The sequence below is a fragment of the Clupea harengus genome, unplaced genomic scaffold (genome assembly GCF_900700415.2).
Source record: "Clupea harengus unplaced genomic scaffold, Ch_v2.0.2, whole genome shotgun sequence".
Taxonomy (NCBI): domain Eukaryota; kingdom Metazoa; phylum Chordata; class Actinopteri; order Clupeiformes; family Clupeidae; genus Clupea; species Clupea harengus.
The window spans coordinates 20,018-35,328 of NW_024880095.1; the positions used below are offsets into that span (position 1 = coordinate 20,018).

The 15,311-nt window shown below is 39.1% G+C and overlaps 1 protein-coding gene across 1 annotated transcript; it reads right to left on the minus strand.

The window, feature by feature from the left end:
- Nucleotides 1-721: 721 nt before the first annotated feature.
- On the minus strand, nt 722-10,751 carry LOC122131248 (receptor-type tyrosine-protein phosphatase eta-like; the record flags this gene model as incomplete). Its single annotated transcript, XM_042706136.1, has 22 exons — nt 722-838; nt 1,050-1,185; nt 1,873-2,033; nt 2,207-2,323; nt 3,442-3,576; nt 3,682-3,755; nt 4,051-4,141; nt 4,313-4,400; nt 4,550-4,558; nt 4,670-4,717; nt 4,840-4,927; nt 5,019-5,137; nt 5,292-5,487; nt 5,851-5,988; nt 6,211-6,501; nt 6,853-7,122; nt 7,473-7,745; nt 8,145-8,488; nt 8,756-8,852; nt 9,221-9,493; nt 9,585-9,845; nt 10,485-10,751. Coding segments are annotated over 22 exons (3,593 nt in total), but the record flags the coding sequence as incomplete, so codon positions are not given.
- Nucleotides 10,752-15,311: the final 4,560 nt, after the last annotated feature.

Below are 15,311 nucleotides of genomic sequence, written 5' to 3' on the forward strand. Positions count from 1 at the left end.
TCACATGTTTTATATGTTTTTAATCTGTTGCTCCAATCACTGCCAAGCTATGACTCCAATTAATGTACAATACATTAATACATTTTATAATTTGTTTTGAAATAAAATCATTAGCAGACATACGACACATCATGAGATGTAAGCTTGAAACAGGTTTAAGAAAGCCATGGAAGGACCCAAGAGATACCTCTTTCAAGGGAAATAGCAGGTTTTTTTTTACTTTTACATGTTTATTTCCTAGTGCTATTACTGTATTGACCGGAGAAAAATTAAATTCAGAATTGATATAAGATTTTGTGTTTTGGACAGTCTGTGAGTGTGTGTGTGTGTGTGTGTGTGTATGTATGTATGTATGTATGTGTGTGTGTTTCTTAGTGTGACAGAACTGCAAGTTGATAAACATAATATGAGTCGACAAATCTAAGAGAGGGAATTGTGATTATGGGTTCTTCATCAGAGACCGGAAGATCAAAATCACAGTTATTGATGTGATTTAATACATTTGGATCAAAGAAGATCTAAAAATCCAGAAGTTTCCCTTTAAGTACAGTGAGTAAAAGTAGCCAACTTAGTTATGTTCCACCACTGATAACAAACATTTAAATACAGCAGAAATGCAGTTATTAACATGTTAAGCTTTTTTGGTCACGGGCAAAATATTGTGCACACTTTTGTGCTTTGTTACTTTGAGCATTTGTTGAATTTGCTGTAGTCAACCTGCCTAAATAGCTTCATAAATGTGGGTTGCTTCTGTGTTTTGGTAGGTCAGATTCTCATTGGTGCCCATCTTTGACCTTATGACGTCCAAAGCACATTGGTTCAGGAACACATAATGGCACTGTAGACAAAACAAAGCACAATCTCCTTAATCAACTAGATCTTCATGTTCAACTATGCAACATGCTAGGCAGCTTAGCGTGAAACATATTGGGGTCAGGTTAGGTATGTCCCACTGTCAGCACAGGAATGTTAAATTGCATAACAACTGTGTAAATAAGCTTTTCAAATAAATCCCACTGTCGGTGTTTGACTGGCTGGGTGTCCCTCACCTTTGTCTTTACCATGAATGGCCGGTGCATACGCATGTCATAGACGATTCCAGACACATCCACCATGCGTTCACGCTCAATATGGAAGATAATGCGATCGATGGCAATGAAGGTTCCTGTCCGATTCACTCCACCACTGAGGAAGGTGCAGAAAAACAGAAAACACAGTTACAATTTAAAAAATCTCTGTAAATGGTAGCACTGGCTCAGATTTTTTACTCATACACAGGAAGAGATGTTAAATTCCTGAAAATATTGATATGGGATTTCCCACAGCAGTCAAATCTCTCACTGTCACATGCAAGTACTCATACCCAGCAACCTAACCTAACTAATATAGCAACTGCCCAACCATAGATCCTGCGCAGCAGGACACAATACCAATTCACAACTGGATGGTGACAGCCACAACACACATCGCATGTTGCCACATGCGCTGTCTGTAGCCCACAAGTGCTAAACACAACAACATGCCCAAACATAGAACCTGAGCAGCAGGATACAACAACAATAACAAAGCTGCCTTTGTGAGCATTTCACTGAGGTTTTCAAGCAGGCACCTTCCTTCATCAGTGTTTCGTTGAATTAGACCTACAACACCTACAGAAGGCTCTACAGTAATGTCTGGTGTAGGTAGGTTGTGAATATGTAGCACATCAGATCGCTGGAGCCAAAAATGAGAAAAATGGATAAATTAATTGATGCTTGAAGCCTGGCTGCATACTGTAGATTCTTCTCCCACTATTCTGTTTTAAAATGCAGTACACAGTAGCATCGCTGAGTTATGCCCGCTGTCTGAGTCATGTGGGTCTATGAGACCCACCTGCAGTGCACCACGGTGGGGGAGTGGAGGGAGTACTGGTCCATGTGCTCCCTCACGAGGTGACGGAAGTTGATCAGGAGCTCAGTGCTCTCAGGGACGCCGTGATCAGGCCAGGCCGTGAAGTGGAGGTGGCGCACAGAATGAGTTTCTGCGTTCTTCACCTGGAATCAGGCACATATTACCATTTTCACTGAGCCATTGAATATGGTTGGGATGGATAGACATAACATTTTCAACTCTTCATAAGTCTTTGTCTTTATGTTGTATTTATTTATGTATTTTAATAACTTTACTTTATTCAAATCTAAATCTGCACGCATTAGGAGGAACTCACATTTTTGACTTCAAAGTCTCTCAGGGCCCAGTCATCAAGAGTGATTTCAGAAGTTGTCTTGACGATGATGTTGTTGTAGTGCTTACTCTCAGCCGGCCAGTACTGTTCACATTTCACCTAGAGAAGAGAGGGGGCTAATTCTGTTACAGTTTACACCAGGGGTTTTCAACCAGGGTTCCGTGGCCCCCTGGTGGTCCGCGACGGCATTGCAGGGGGTCCGCGACATGAGCCTATGTTGATCAGTTCACCATTGACTTTTTTTATTTTTATAAATATACCTCGGCCCGTCGACATATTTATGTCTGAATAGCCAAGTCGCATTGCCCAAAATACTGATGTAGACCCATATTCAGTGAAGAAATTACACTGACAAGTATTATAGGCAGAATATGTGTGCGGGGGGAGGGGGCGTGACGGCGGTTACAAACATGAAAAAGAAGGGTACGGGACTGTAAAATGTTTTGGGAATCACTGGCACATCAGTGGGCCGCGGATTACTTTCTGGTCAGAATGGTGGTCCCTGGGACAAAACCAGTTGAAAACCCCTGGTTTACACAATGTAAATGACCAGTTCATCGTAGTTATGTTGTTTAAAAATGTGATTGTCAGTCATTTGTTGTTATGTTACAGTGTCTTGAGCCTTTTTTGCCAATAGATGTCCTCATTTGTACCTTTTTGTTAGTTTTGTATTATGTCTCTCCCTGGTGTTGATGGTTCTGTCATGGCAAAAAGTGACCGAGCGCCAAAAAGAGCCCGGGTGATGTACTATTGGCTTTCGAACGACTCTTGAGTGACAGTTGCTATACCAACGCTAGCATTACGTAACCCGGATGTTATCACCTGATGTTATCACCTGTGCCTTGTGATTGGGTGTTTTCAACTGTTCCTTATGTATTCTTTGGGATATTTATAGAGGTTGTTTTTCTTGTCTCGTTAGTGAGTTCTTTGTCTTCTTTGAAATTTCAAATTTCTGGAGAATCTTTCTGGTGTTTTTGGACCTTTTGTGTGTAAACGGATGTTGAGAATTGTTTGTGCTTTTGGAACGGTTGCCTGTTTTATACCCTTCATACCCTAAGTCTTTAAGTTTACTCTCTGCATTTAGTTTTTTACCACTCGAGGTGGTTCAGTGGTTTGTCCCCAGTCTCCCACCCCTACAGCTATTGCCCAGAGCCTAATTTGTTGTGTCATCAGTGTGTGTTTATTCATGTGTGTTTGCAGTGTGTTTTTGAACTCACTTGTCCCTGCTCGTTGCACCTGGTCAGCATCACTATAGTCCTGATGTTCTTCTCCCAGATCATCCTCCAGAAGTCATTCACTGTGGCAGGCAGAGGACCCTGGCTTGCGATGAACTCCTTCCTGGAGTTTGCCCCCTGCAAAGCCACACCACAGAGCTCTCAGTTTCACATCAACTTCACTGCCAACTATTGACATAGGCAAGGACATAGAGGAAGGACCAAATATGGTTCAAGAGTCACCGGAATGTAGTTTGCATTGATGTAGTCACCAAACTGGCTGCCAAGGATGGATAGCTTGACCCTGGATGGTTCATCTGCATGGTAAGAATAGATGGGATTAAATTATCACCAGATAAGGAAACAGCACCAGACTGTGATGTAATGTGCAGACTGCATAATTCAGATCAGCAGGGTTGTAGTGTTAGTCTTTTAAGACTAATTATCATCATAACACTGATTTAAATAAATCCTAGTAGTACTGTGAATACTTCTAAAATAATTCAATCATTCTTTAAACTCAAAGTACCACAGCCCTGAAGATTTAGCAGGACCGTGCTAGATGATATTTTTCTATTTAGTAAGAACACTTCTTTCCAAATGTTCACTTACATGGCAGTACATTGCTGTACCGGTTCTTTGATTTGTTCTCCAATGCACTGGCAGTGGCTGTAGACTGGGCCGTACCAACTAGCTTCAGATCCTTTTCAGAAGAGGATAAAAAGTCCTTTATTATTACAATTCCCTCAGAAGAAACTTAATAGAAGAAAGAAGCTATTTGCTTTGAAATCAGAATTGTTCTAAAAGTTAAGGTTTTATTAAGGTCAGTGCTCCACAGAGGACTGTTGAAACTTTGATGTTAGTTTGACTTTACCTCAAACTCCTCTGCAAAGCCACATTTGGTGTTGGCAGATTGCTTCTTGTAGTGTGCGTCAAACTCCTCAACCAGCAAAGGCACACTACTGTTTAACCAGACAGATAGAAGGGCTCATTATGTGTCTTATGATATGCTTGTGTGTATAGTTGTATATCTGTGTTGTGACATCATGTGTTTTGACAGCATATATATATATAGTACTGGGAGGTAAAATGTGAAGAGATGGGGACTCACGTTTTTGCTCTGTAACAAACCAAAAGACAAGAATGAGTGTTATCTCTTCAGCAGCTCAACAGAAGGCATTCTTTGAAAATGTTGTCAATTATCTATCAACCGTGGAAATTTAACAATCACCTGATGGTATTAATTGGAATGTCAGAAGCAGGTCTTCTTGAAGCTTTCCTGGATAAAATGGAAAAAAATTGAAAATGAACAAGAAAGCTCTTTTCTCAGAATCCTTCACCTGCTCCAGAAGGTTGAGCAGATGATAGGATTATCAGAAGCGTAGGTGTAGGACTACTCACCTCTTCAAGAAGATGAAGACGGCTATAGCAATGCATAGACAGACGGTCAAGATCCCACAGGTGGCTCCAACAGCCGTGGTGATGACCACTGGGGGCAAAGGTCATTGTTAGGCAGACTATACATCATTCACAGAGAATAAGGATAAATAGAATGCCTGAAAAAGAGGTTTAGGACATACGTGGGTCTTGTTTAAGATATACAGTCTTGTAAAATCCGGATATGGAGCAAATGGAGCCATGAATGTCCACATGTTTATCTGTTTTCATCTGCAGGGCAGTACAGGTGACAATTGCAAAACTAACAAGAAATAATGGACAAATGAAATTAGAAGAAAGAGTAGAGAAAGAAAGACAACAGATAGATTAAGACAGAATAATAAGTAAGAAAGGAACAGGATCTCTACTATCATCATTGCTAATTCCATCTATAACTCGCTCAGCCACTTCAATACCTGTATGTTTTAGTAGGGGTCAGAGGGCCATTTCTGTATGCTTCCCGCAAAGGGCTGTCTTCTCCCACAATGATAGAGATCTCTTCCATTTTAATTTCATTTTTCTTTAAAACGGCAAGGTAGTTTAAATCCTGATGTTTCTGCCAATCATCATAAGAGTTAACTAAATCATCTTTCTTGAAAGTGGGGTTTTCACCTGTACAAAAGAGTGACAAATTACAGAAAGTAAATATTTATACTTGCACCTTGCTTGAACTTATAATATTAATATAAACATGTCATGGGAGTTAATATGCCTTACCAAAAGTTGTCATTACAGTTAGTGCCCAGTCAGGAAAGCTCTCAAAATGGTTGATGTTTACTTACAATCATGTCATAAAATAATTCAGTTACAGGTAAAAGTAACATACCACTGTTATGTCTTTGGACATCAGCTGTCATGATGACAAACTAAACCATGACCTCTTTAAATCAAAGTTATGTCTCTCTTATGATTAGTGTTCAAGTGTGTTAATAGCACAGGCATCACATGCTGTACGCTGAGAAAACAAACACATACTCTGCGACACCAGGACACCGTATTCCAGAATAGGTCCATTTGAAGAATTCAGGAAAATGGGATCAAGAATCAGCTCAACTTTATTGTGGGAAGGTGGGCGAACTTCTACCTTTTCATTGTCAGACACAACAGGTGGTACTAGGGAAGGGGAGAGGTGTATACGGTAATTATTTAAATTTCACTTGTTAGCACTTATTAGCTCTTTAATATCTTATCTTCCTTCATAACTCACTACTTCCACCAGTCAACAGTTTAACCAAAAACAGGCCTAACTCTTCCTCTCTTGTCCAACACTGAGTGGCATCATCCAAATACAAATAAGTAATTACTGATTGAGTTAATGTAAAAAATGCATTCTACCTGTGACTCCTGTTTTGCAAGTCGTGGTAATCATGCCCGATTTCCCACATCCAACTGTCCAAATAGTCACACTGTATTCTGTGCTGTATGTAAGATCACTCTCTATGCGGTAGACACATGTTTCATTGCAAGTTTTCTCTTCTCCAAGATGGACATTGACTTCAGCATTGGTCTTGGCTTTGATTTTGAATCCAGAGTTATGTCCTTTAGGGTTTTTCCACTCCAATTCAAGTACAGGTGTATGGTTTTTACCAACACATTTAAGTTGGTCCTCTGTGAGTCCACTAGTATCTTTGAACAGAAAAAAATGTATACCAGTATATAAAAGGAATTCATGTAAATCACAATTTAGCATAAGCCATATTTGCTAATCCATGTTACACTACACATTCTGCAGTGTGTTTGAAGTACTCCCATGTGGTACCCTTCAAGGTGTGCCAGCTTTATCAATCACATTGAAAACACAGAGAACTACTCTGTCCAGAACACACACATACATCTCTGACCAGCTATCACCCCAGTTCTGCTGTGAAACTGGAAAGCTAATAACTGATTCATACAACCTCATGTGTATTGGGTGTCTCTTGTAACACCTCAGACTAAGAGCCTTTCGGTCAAGACTTGAGAGAAATTTGAGCTCACCAGTGCATGCGGAATTGTTCACCGGTGATCCATCAGTGCCATCAGAAGTAAATGTGGTGACAGTGATGTTGTAACGGGCTCCTGGTATCAGCTGCTTGAACTCCAATTTCAAGTCATTTGTAACATCGGTGAGGTTAATATTGTCAAGTTCATTTGTCAAGTTCACTCGATAGTAGTATCCATCTTTAGAGTCAGGTGGAGGAGCCCATTTCCATCTCATGTATGTTTCTTTTACAATATCAACTTGTACAGATTTGACACTCTCAGGTCCTGCATGAAGACGGAAAAAGTATTACTTAAGAATGTGTAATGTATTAAAGGTCCACAGTCCATGATTCCGGTTGTTTGAGCACAACAGCCAATCAAATTACACCCCTCCCTTCACTTTGTTTACAGAGTACTGTGAGGGGAAATTTGATGAATTTGATGAATTTGACAAAAACTGTATTGCACTAGAAGAATTAAGTCCCCACTATTCAGTGTATATGAATAGTAATGCTATTAATTAAGGATCCTTTCATGCTTTGCTCAGAAGAAAACACATGTTTAGTGCGGATAAGTCAGCAGTAGAGTCCTTTGTCAGTGCACACTAACTATACACCCTGGCTTACTGCACTTACTTGTTGTGACATGTTCACTGCAAACAGATTCACTCTGGAGGCCAAGTGGTCCAGTTGTTCTCAAACAGATGACATGTGGTGTTCCTGATGAAAGGTTTGTCAGGTTCTGGTATGAGGCTTTGGTACTATAGTCTGCAGTCCCTGATGAACTACTAATGATCACGGTGTAGTTAAAACCATCTGAGTCATCCATGAAGAAGGCAGGGGCCCACTCAACAAAAATGGATTTTGTAGTCTTTTTCTTGATAAAAATATCTCTTGGAGGGTTAGGATCTGGAAAAAGAGAAGATTAAAATCCAGCCATCATTTCCTTTGATTAGTACTCAACACTGATAACTGATGGATTTCTCTGATATACTTTGGTGACAATGTGCCATATAAGCTGTTTGTGTATGTTTTCATGTGGTTTCCAACCCAAAGCAGAAAACTATCATATTGTATCGTCCAGATGTGTTTATCAGTCCTACATGACCAACAAAAGGAATTGTAAATGTTCTTGTTACTCTGAAAGTTGGGTGACTACGGTGAAACTCCAATCATGTGGAGTTTGTGGAAGAAACAACTTGTTACAGGAAGAACTTGATTAATTACTGAATCCTGATGTTATCAGACAGATGCCATATTTTCTGATACACACATCTTTGTATTGAGAGTGAGTTTTCAGATACTCACACGTTGCATTGGTAGTGACTTCAGATTCTTGACTAAAGGGCCCACTATTTGTTGTGACAGTGGCTGTGTATATCTTCCCAGCTGACAGGTCTTTAAACTCATAGGAGTTGATACTTGAGTTCAGCGGAAGGCTCCTGGTGATGTTACTGCTGCTGTTCAGGAGAACCTCAAACGACTCCACATTTCCATTAGGACGACTCCAACTCACTGTGATGGAGTTGTTGGTGTGGTCTGAGATGACCGGTTGCACAGTCTCTGGCCCTAGGTGACAGGAAATATAAAACATCCAAACAGAATTACTCTGGAGGTCAGTAAGCCATACATAGCTGAATGAACCACATCCTCTAACAGAGACAAGAAAGGCAGAGGTATGTGGATTGAATCCTAAGTGGAACATACAGTTTCATACTCTCTAAGAGAAGGGATGAGTGACAGAAGTCTTACTGGTATAACTGAAGATTGACACTTTCTCTCCTTCAACAGCATCTGCAGTTTGGACGTAAATGCTAAATGAACAGTTGGTTCCTGGAGTGAGATTAGTTATGGTGATATTCTCATCTGTTGTTGTTTTGGAGAATTGAGATGTGCATCCTGAGGTCTGGACTCGATACTTGTAAGTGTCCTTGTATTCATCTGGTTGGTCCCACTTAAGCTTCATTGCTGTGGTGTTTAAAGGCTCAGCCCTCAAATTACTGATGGGGTATGGCTCTACAAATAGAAGAAGCATTCTGTAAAATATCACATGCTAATATAAAGTGTGATGATGGTATAGGCAGACTAATATCATCATGAAATCTGTTAGAATTTACTTCATTTACAATAAAATAAAGGAGATGTTTTCAAAAAGCCTCTATCAACGACGTAATCTGGGTCTAGTGTTTATTAATCTTAACAACATACATGTGTCGAAACTTCTCAGTGGTAAACAAATAGGGAAAATAGGATCCCAGAATTTGACACTGACTTATCATTTCTTCAGCTAATACTTTAGACTTTTTAGAGGAATTGTATGATCGATGAACGATAAAAACATTTATCATTGAGACCTGACAAACACCATGACTCTCTGTACTTACTTGTAGTGATATGTGCACTGCAAACAGATTCACTCTGAAGGCCAAGTGGTCCAGTTGTTCTCACACAGATGATATGTGGTGTTCCTGATTTAAGGTTTGTCAGGGTCTGATTTAAGGCTTTGGTACTATAGTCTGTAGTCCCTGATGAACTACTGATGTTCACTGTGTAGTTAAAACCATCTGAGTTGTCCATCAAGAGGGCTGGAGTCCACTTAATAAAAATATAATTTGTAGTCGCATTCTTCATGGTGATATCCCCCGGAGGATTGGGATCTGGAAAAAAAGTAATTCCCATTATCAAATCTCCTTCTACTATGTATAAACAACGTCTTCACCAATAAAACTAAAGTATTTTTATACTCACAGGTAGCAGTTGTATTTACTTCAGACTCTTCACTAAAGGGGCCACTCTTTGTTGTGACAGTGGCTGTGTATATCTTCCCAGCTGACAGGTCTTTGAACTCATAGGAGTTGACACTTGAGTTCAGCAGAGGGCTCCTGGTGATGTTACTGCTGCTGTTCAGGAGAACCTCAAACGACTCCACATTTCCATTAGGACGACTCCAACTCACTGTGATGGAGTTGTTGGTGTGGTCTGAGATGACCGGCTGCACAGTCTCTGGCCCTAGGTGACAGAAATATCCAGACAGAATTACATAGAAGAAGGAGCAACCTAAGGCATTAGGCAACTACCTAGACAAACTGATGAATCCAGGCTGTAACACATGGTGTAAACCGTGCTGATGCATTTCAGCAGAGGCCGTCCTGGTAAAGGATGGGTATGTTAGTTTCTACTATAAGGAGCCCCTGCCTCCCTACGCTCAAGTTGAGAGCAACCAAATCTGCCGTCTAGAGCTCAGTCATGATCTGTGTTTAGCCTTTTTGACTTTTGACTTAATGACATCTTGTTTCTTTCTGTTGACTCCTTAGATTGCCACTGGAGCTATTTCTAAGTTCAGTCTTTGCCTTGACCAAGTCTGTGCTGGAAAGAGATTGTTGGAGTAAACTGACTGATTTTTATATCATGGTCTATGGTCTGTCTGTACATGTGCTCCCTATAACTGTATGGCAACAGCATCATGATTTTAGCAGCTTTAGTCCTTGAAGTGAATAGTCACTGAATTTGGTTACACAAACTTCAGAAAGTGAAACATTTTAAGATTTCAGGGTTGGCAACACTACATGGGTTGTGTCCTAAGATTGACAAAAGTTTTCATAATTTAGATTAGCGTTTAGAGTGAAAGTTTAGTTAGAAAAATCTTACTGGTATAACGGGAGATATTGAGTTCCTCTCCCCTTGTGCCATTCATAACCTCAACATAGATGCTGAATCTGCAGCTGGTTCCTGGAGGCAGGCTGGATATGATGATCTTCTCCTCGCTTGTTGAGGCATCACGGTTTGGCGATGTGCATCCAGAGATCTGGACTTGGTAACGGTAAGTGCTCTGGTAGTCCTCTGGTCGGTCCCACTTTAGCTCTATTGCTGTGGTGTTTAAAGTCTCAGCAGTCAAATTCCTGATGGGATGTGGCTCTGTAACCAGAAGAGGCATCACATACATCTGAGATGTGACTAAAAGAATAAAACTATAAACATATTCACTGTTTTTAATAAACAAATTATAAAAACATGTTACTGGCCTTATGTTTCGAAGTATATCCTTACTACCATATTTCAAAGAGCAGTTGACACTCCTTCAGAACTTCCTATGCACTTTAACATCCTATATTTTTGTATTGATCTTTTCTATATCTGACACTTATGTCACACACAAAAAAAGATTATTTTTGTATGTTGTCATCGTTTTTTTTTTTTTTTAATGTCAAGCCCGTTAGGGTCAATGTGTCTTTTTTCTGTACTACTGTTTGCCGTACAGGTTCATAAGAAAAAAGGAAACCAAGTCTAGAATCCAATTTTACAGTCTTGCCAAACTAATTCAAAGATGATTGTAACTGGACCAAAATCACCAGAGAGTGTCACACTGTATAGGCATCATATCATGAATTATGAATTAATGGTAACACTTTCTATGAAGCCTGCCTCTATAAGGCCCTATAAGGCATTATAAGGGCATTAATAATGTCTTATAAAGTAGCTATAAGTCATTGTAGCACTCATTATAACTATTTATATGTCTTCACATTTAAATACACAGACTAATGATCACATATTTATAGTGCATTATTCTGTCTTCATTTATAACCATTTACAATTAACTGACAAAGTGTATCATAAAGGTGGTTATGAGTCATTGTGAAAACATGTACATAGTTATAATGAGCGCTACAATGGCTTAAAGCTACTTTATAAGACAGTTTGAATGCCCTTATAATGCCCTTATAGGGCCTTATAGGGCCTTATAGATGCAGGCTTCATAGGATGCATTATGATATTTGACAGATACAAAGACTAATGATCACATGCAGTGTGGTTGGTGCTGATGTGGGGGTGCTGACTGAAGAAAAACAATGTATGATTACAACAAATAGGAAAACCCTGTAATGATCCTTATTACAACACATCAGTATTTTATCATAATTATGTCTTCTTACTCATTGATTAACATTTGAACATTACATATAGTGAACATGTGAGTGTTGTTGCTTCATCAGAGGTCTCTTTAAGTCAGATAAATACCTACCATCACTCTGGGCCTTTGAGATCTGTGAGAAAAACAAAACACCAAATCTGAATAAAGCACATACCGAATACACTGGCCCTTCTCCTTTTATCATGTTCTGCTACAGTCCTCTAGCCTGTTAATGCAGAAGCACTATTCTAGAGCTGATAACATCGTAATTAAGGGTATGTAGCAACACAAATAAAAAAAAACATTTAACCATAAACAGTTTGAAAAGTAAATAAGCACTAATACTGTCACAATCACGTGTAATATAAAATGCCTGTGTCCAACAGTTCACTTGAAACAGGCAAAAGATGAACTGGATCTGCCCATTGCTGTGCGCATAGTTTTGATGCCTCCTCAAACTAATCGTCCATGCTATTTTTGCCAAAATGTCTTGTTTTCTCTAATGAAATCGCTATTCAAACAACTAAATGATGACACTGGATAGTACTGAGGATATTATAGTGGTTTATTTATGTACTCACATCACAGCAAAAAACCCGTCTCTATTTCCCATATCATACAATCTCAATCTTCTTGAACTCCTCGTGGCCATAGGTGATAGGCACCTATTTTATCCAATAATACTCATTCTCAGGTTTAAAAAGATATGCGCATTGCCCGACTTTGAGCAAGGAAATGAAGAATGAATGAAATGGTCTGACAGCGTAAATGGGTAGACTGGTGAATACTTTGTTACACGTCATACCACTCTTGGATTTACTGTAAGAATTCAGAATGATTTGCTGTAGTACAGAAGGAAAGACAAAAGTTTGAATGCTTGTTATACAGTGATAGGTATTTGCTTTTGTGCTTGGTGAGTTTGGAGAGGCTATGAGACACTTGGAGACGTCTAAAGACACCATATGGAAACTGATGTGTAACACTTGTAAACTTTTGTCTATCTGCTTAAATTTATTTACACACACTGTCAAGATGTTGTTGCACCAGGAAAATGTTAGTTTCCTTGGACATTCAAAACCGAGTTCTACACTGAAACTTAAAAAAAAACAATAGGTGTTTTATGTTTTTTCTGACAAATCATTTATATGTGCTGCTCTGAAATGTAAACTAAAATGACATAATACAAAACTTTAACTTACTTCATTTGATGGTCCAAGTGGAGTGGCTTTTAATTTAAGCCATGAATGGTTATTATGCAATGTGTAGAACCACAGATATTCAAGTTTGAAATGAAACAGTGAAAAATAGGCGGAAATTGTAAAAAATACCCCTCTGCACGAACAGGCTAGAAGACAATATCAGCTAAGTCACCACACCTCCTTCTTTGTAACCCATTTGTTAGTTGCTTTGGTCTGTCAAATGGCTATATTTAAATGTAAATGTATTTGGGTTTCCCTCTAAACTTTCCATTTTTCTTTAAGTTTTGGTTTGCATATTTCCAATTCCCTGCAAGTGGACATTCTTTATAGAGACAATTCGTCCAAGTAAACCAAATGAATATGAATGTCTAGAAAAGGTCAAACTAAAATGATGCCTGGATGATATGATATGAATCCACATACACACACCCACATACATTTTGTTTTTGCCTACAGGTAAAAAAGGTGCTTGAAGTGACACGTTTTTCTTTTGTGTGTGTGTGATTATCTGAGAGAGAGAGAGAGAGAGAGAGAGAGAGAGAAAGATTCATCATTTTTTGGTGTGTGTGAATATGGAGTTATTAGTATGTGTTTGTAAAAGGAATACTGCATATCATGTATCTATATTGTACCTTTCCTGAGACATGGGTTCAATACCCAGGGAGCACACATACTGATGAGTATATGTCTGTACGGTTATGTAAGTCATTTTGGATAAACACATCAGCTAAATATAGCATCAGCTGAATGTGAATGTAAATACAGGGTCATCTCTCACACACATAAATACAGTAGGCTTACCACCTGTTTGAGTTGCTAATGTAGTTGTTAATGTGTATGTGAATTGCTAACTACACACTGAGAGGTTTCCCACCTATCTTCCTTCTCATTGTTTTGTTTCCTGCTAAGAAAAGCAGATACTTCAGCTATCAGAGCAGAAAAACATTGTTTTCCCAAGGTCGCTAAATCTAAGTTGATCAGCCATGATAAACTAAATAGGCCTGTGGCTCATAAACTGCTGATCTTAAGTCAGTATTTCCCTCTCACTGATTATTTGGTGATTGTGTTTCCCCTAAGGTATTTACTTCACCTTCTTAGATTATCCATTCAATAATTCTTTATGATAATTTCTTCTTAAAAATCCAAAGGTTTAATAGCTAATGTGAACTTAATCTAAATCCCTGTTGAAACAAATCCATCTTTATCCACTTCGAAGTATAACAGATTAAATTCCATACATTTTTCCAAATGTCTTAACCCCACTAATCTCTCATATCAAGCGTTCTGCAAACTATTTTGACTTTATGCAAACAGTAGTTTTTGGCTATATGTGCGTCACATAGGTGTACATTGGGATTATTTTACAGAGTCTCTCCTATTATTGCCTAATGGACTGTAAGGAGCAAACACCTTCTGTGAGCCCTGTGTACACTATTAGAATGTCACTGCAAAAAGGGGTGTGTTGGAAAGTTAATCTGTATTCAGCATGTTAAAGGAAATACTGATTACTTGTTTCCTTGTCCAGGGATGTATCTGCCCATCAGAATTCCCCTGGCAAATATTGAATTAAATATTAACTTAAATATTAAGTATGACATGACATATGACAATCAAAACAGTCCTGCCTGCCTTGTGACAAGTTTAGGCTGCATCACTACCCCACCCCACAACACCCCCACCCCAACCCACCACACCGGGGCCCTGCCAGAACCTCAGACAGCAACCGATCTGACAGGTCGGAACGAACAAAACACATACCTGGCTTTTTCAACCTGCGTTTACTCCACTGATAACAAGTGTTCATGAACAATGACTAATACACTTTCCCCTAATATAGGTTTTATTTCATAATCCCCATTGAAATGTTCCTTGTGTGCTATTGCACCCTTTTTGTAGCTCACCTAAATTCCTTATATTCCATCCTCATCCCTGATTCCAAAGCTCATGAGCTGCCCAGCTTGTCTGCTGGGTCACAGAATCTGTCTTGACCATTACTGTGATCCTTTTGGTGGCAGCACCATGCCATTTTCCTTGCCATTTATTAAGGGTGCCTTTCAATCAGGTCGTTTCTCACTGAGATGCTCCATTTCTCATTAGGACTGATTTTTATCTCAAAACTTTTTGTTTTCCATAGGTACCAAAACTTGTGTCTTATTTCTCTCTCTCTGATCCTGATCATTGCTGAGTTAAAGCTCAAAGTTGGTGATAAAAAGTGCATGTATGTGTAATAGCATAGTCAAGATGAACATGTTTTGGATAAAGAGAAATTGATTTGAGAGATGATGCCCCCTAAAATATTTTCAAAAGAATTCATTTGAAGAATTTTTGCTTTTTTCACGTGGTCCACTTCAAAAGTAGTTGAAG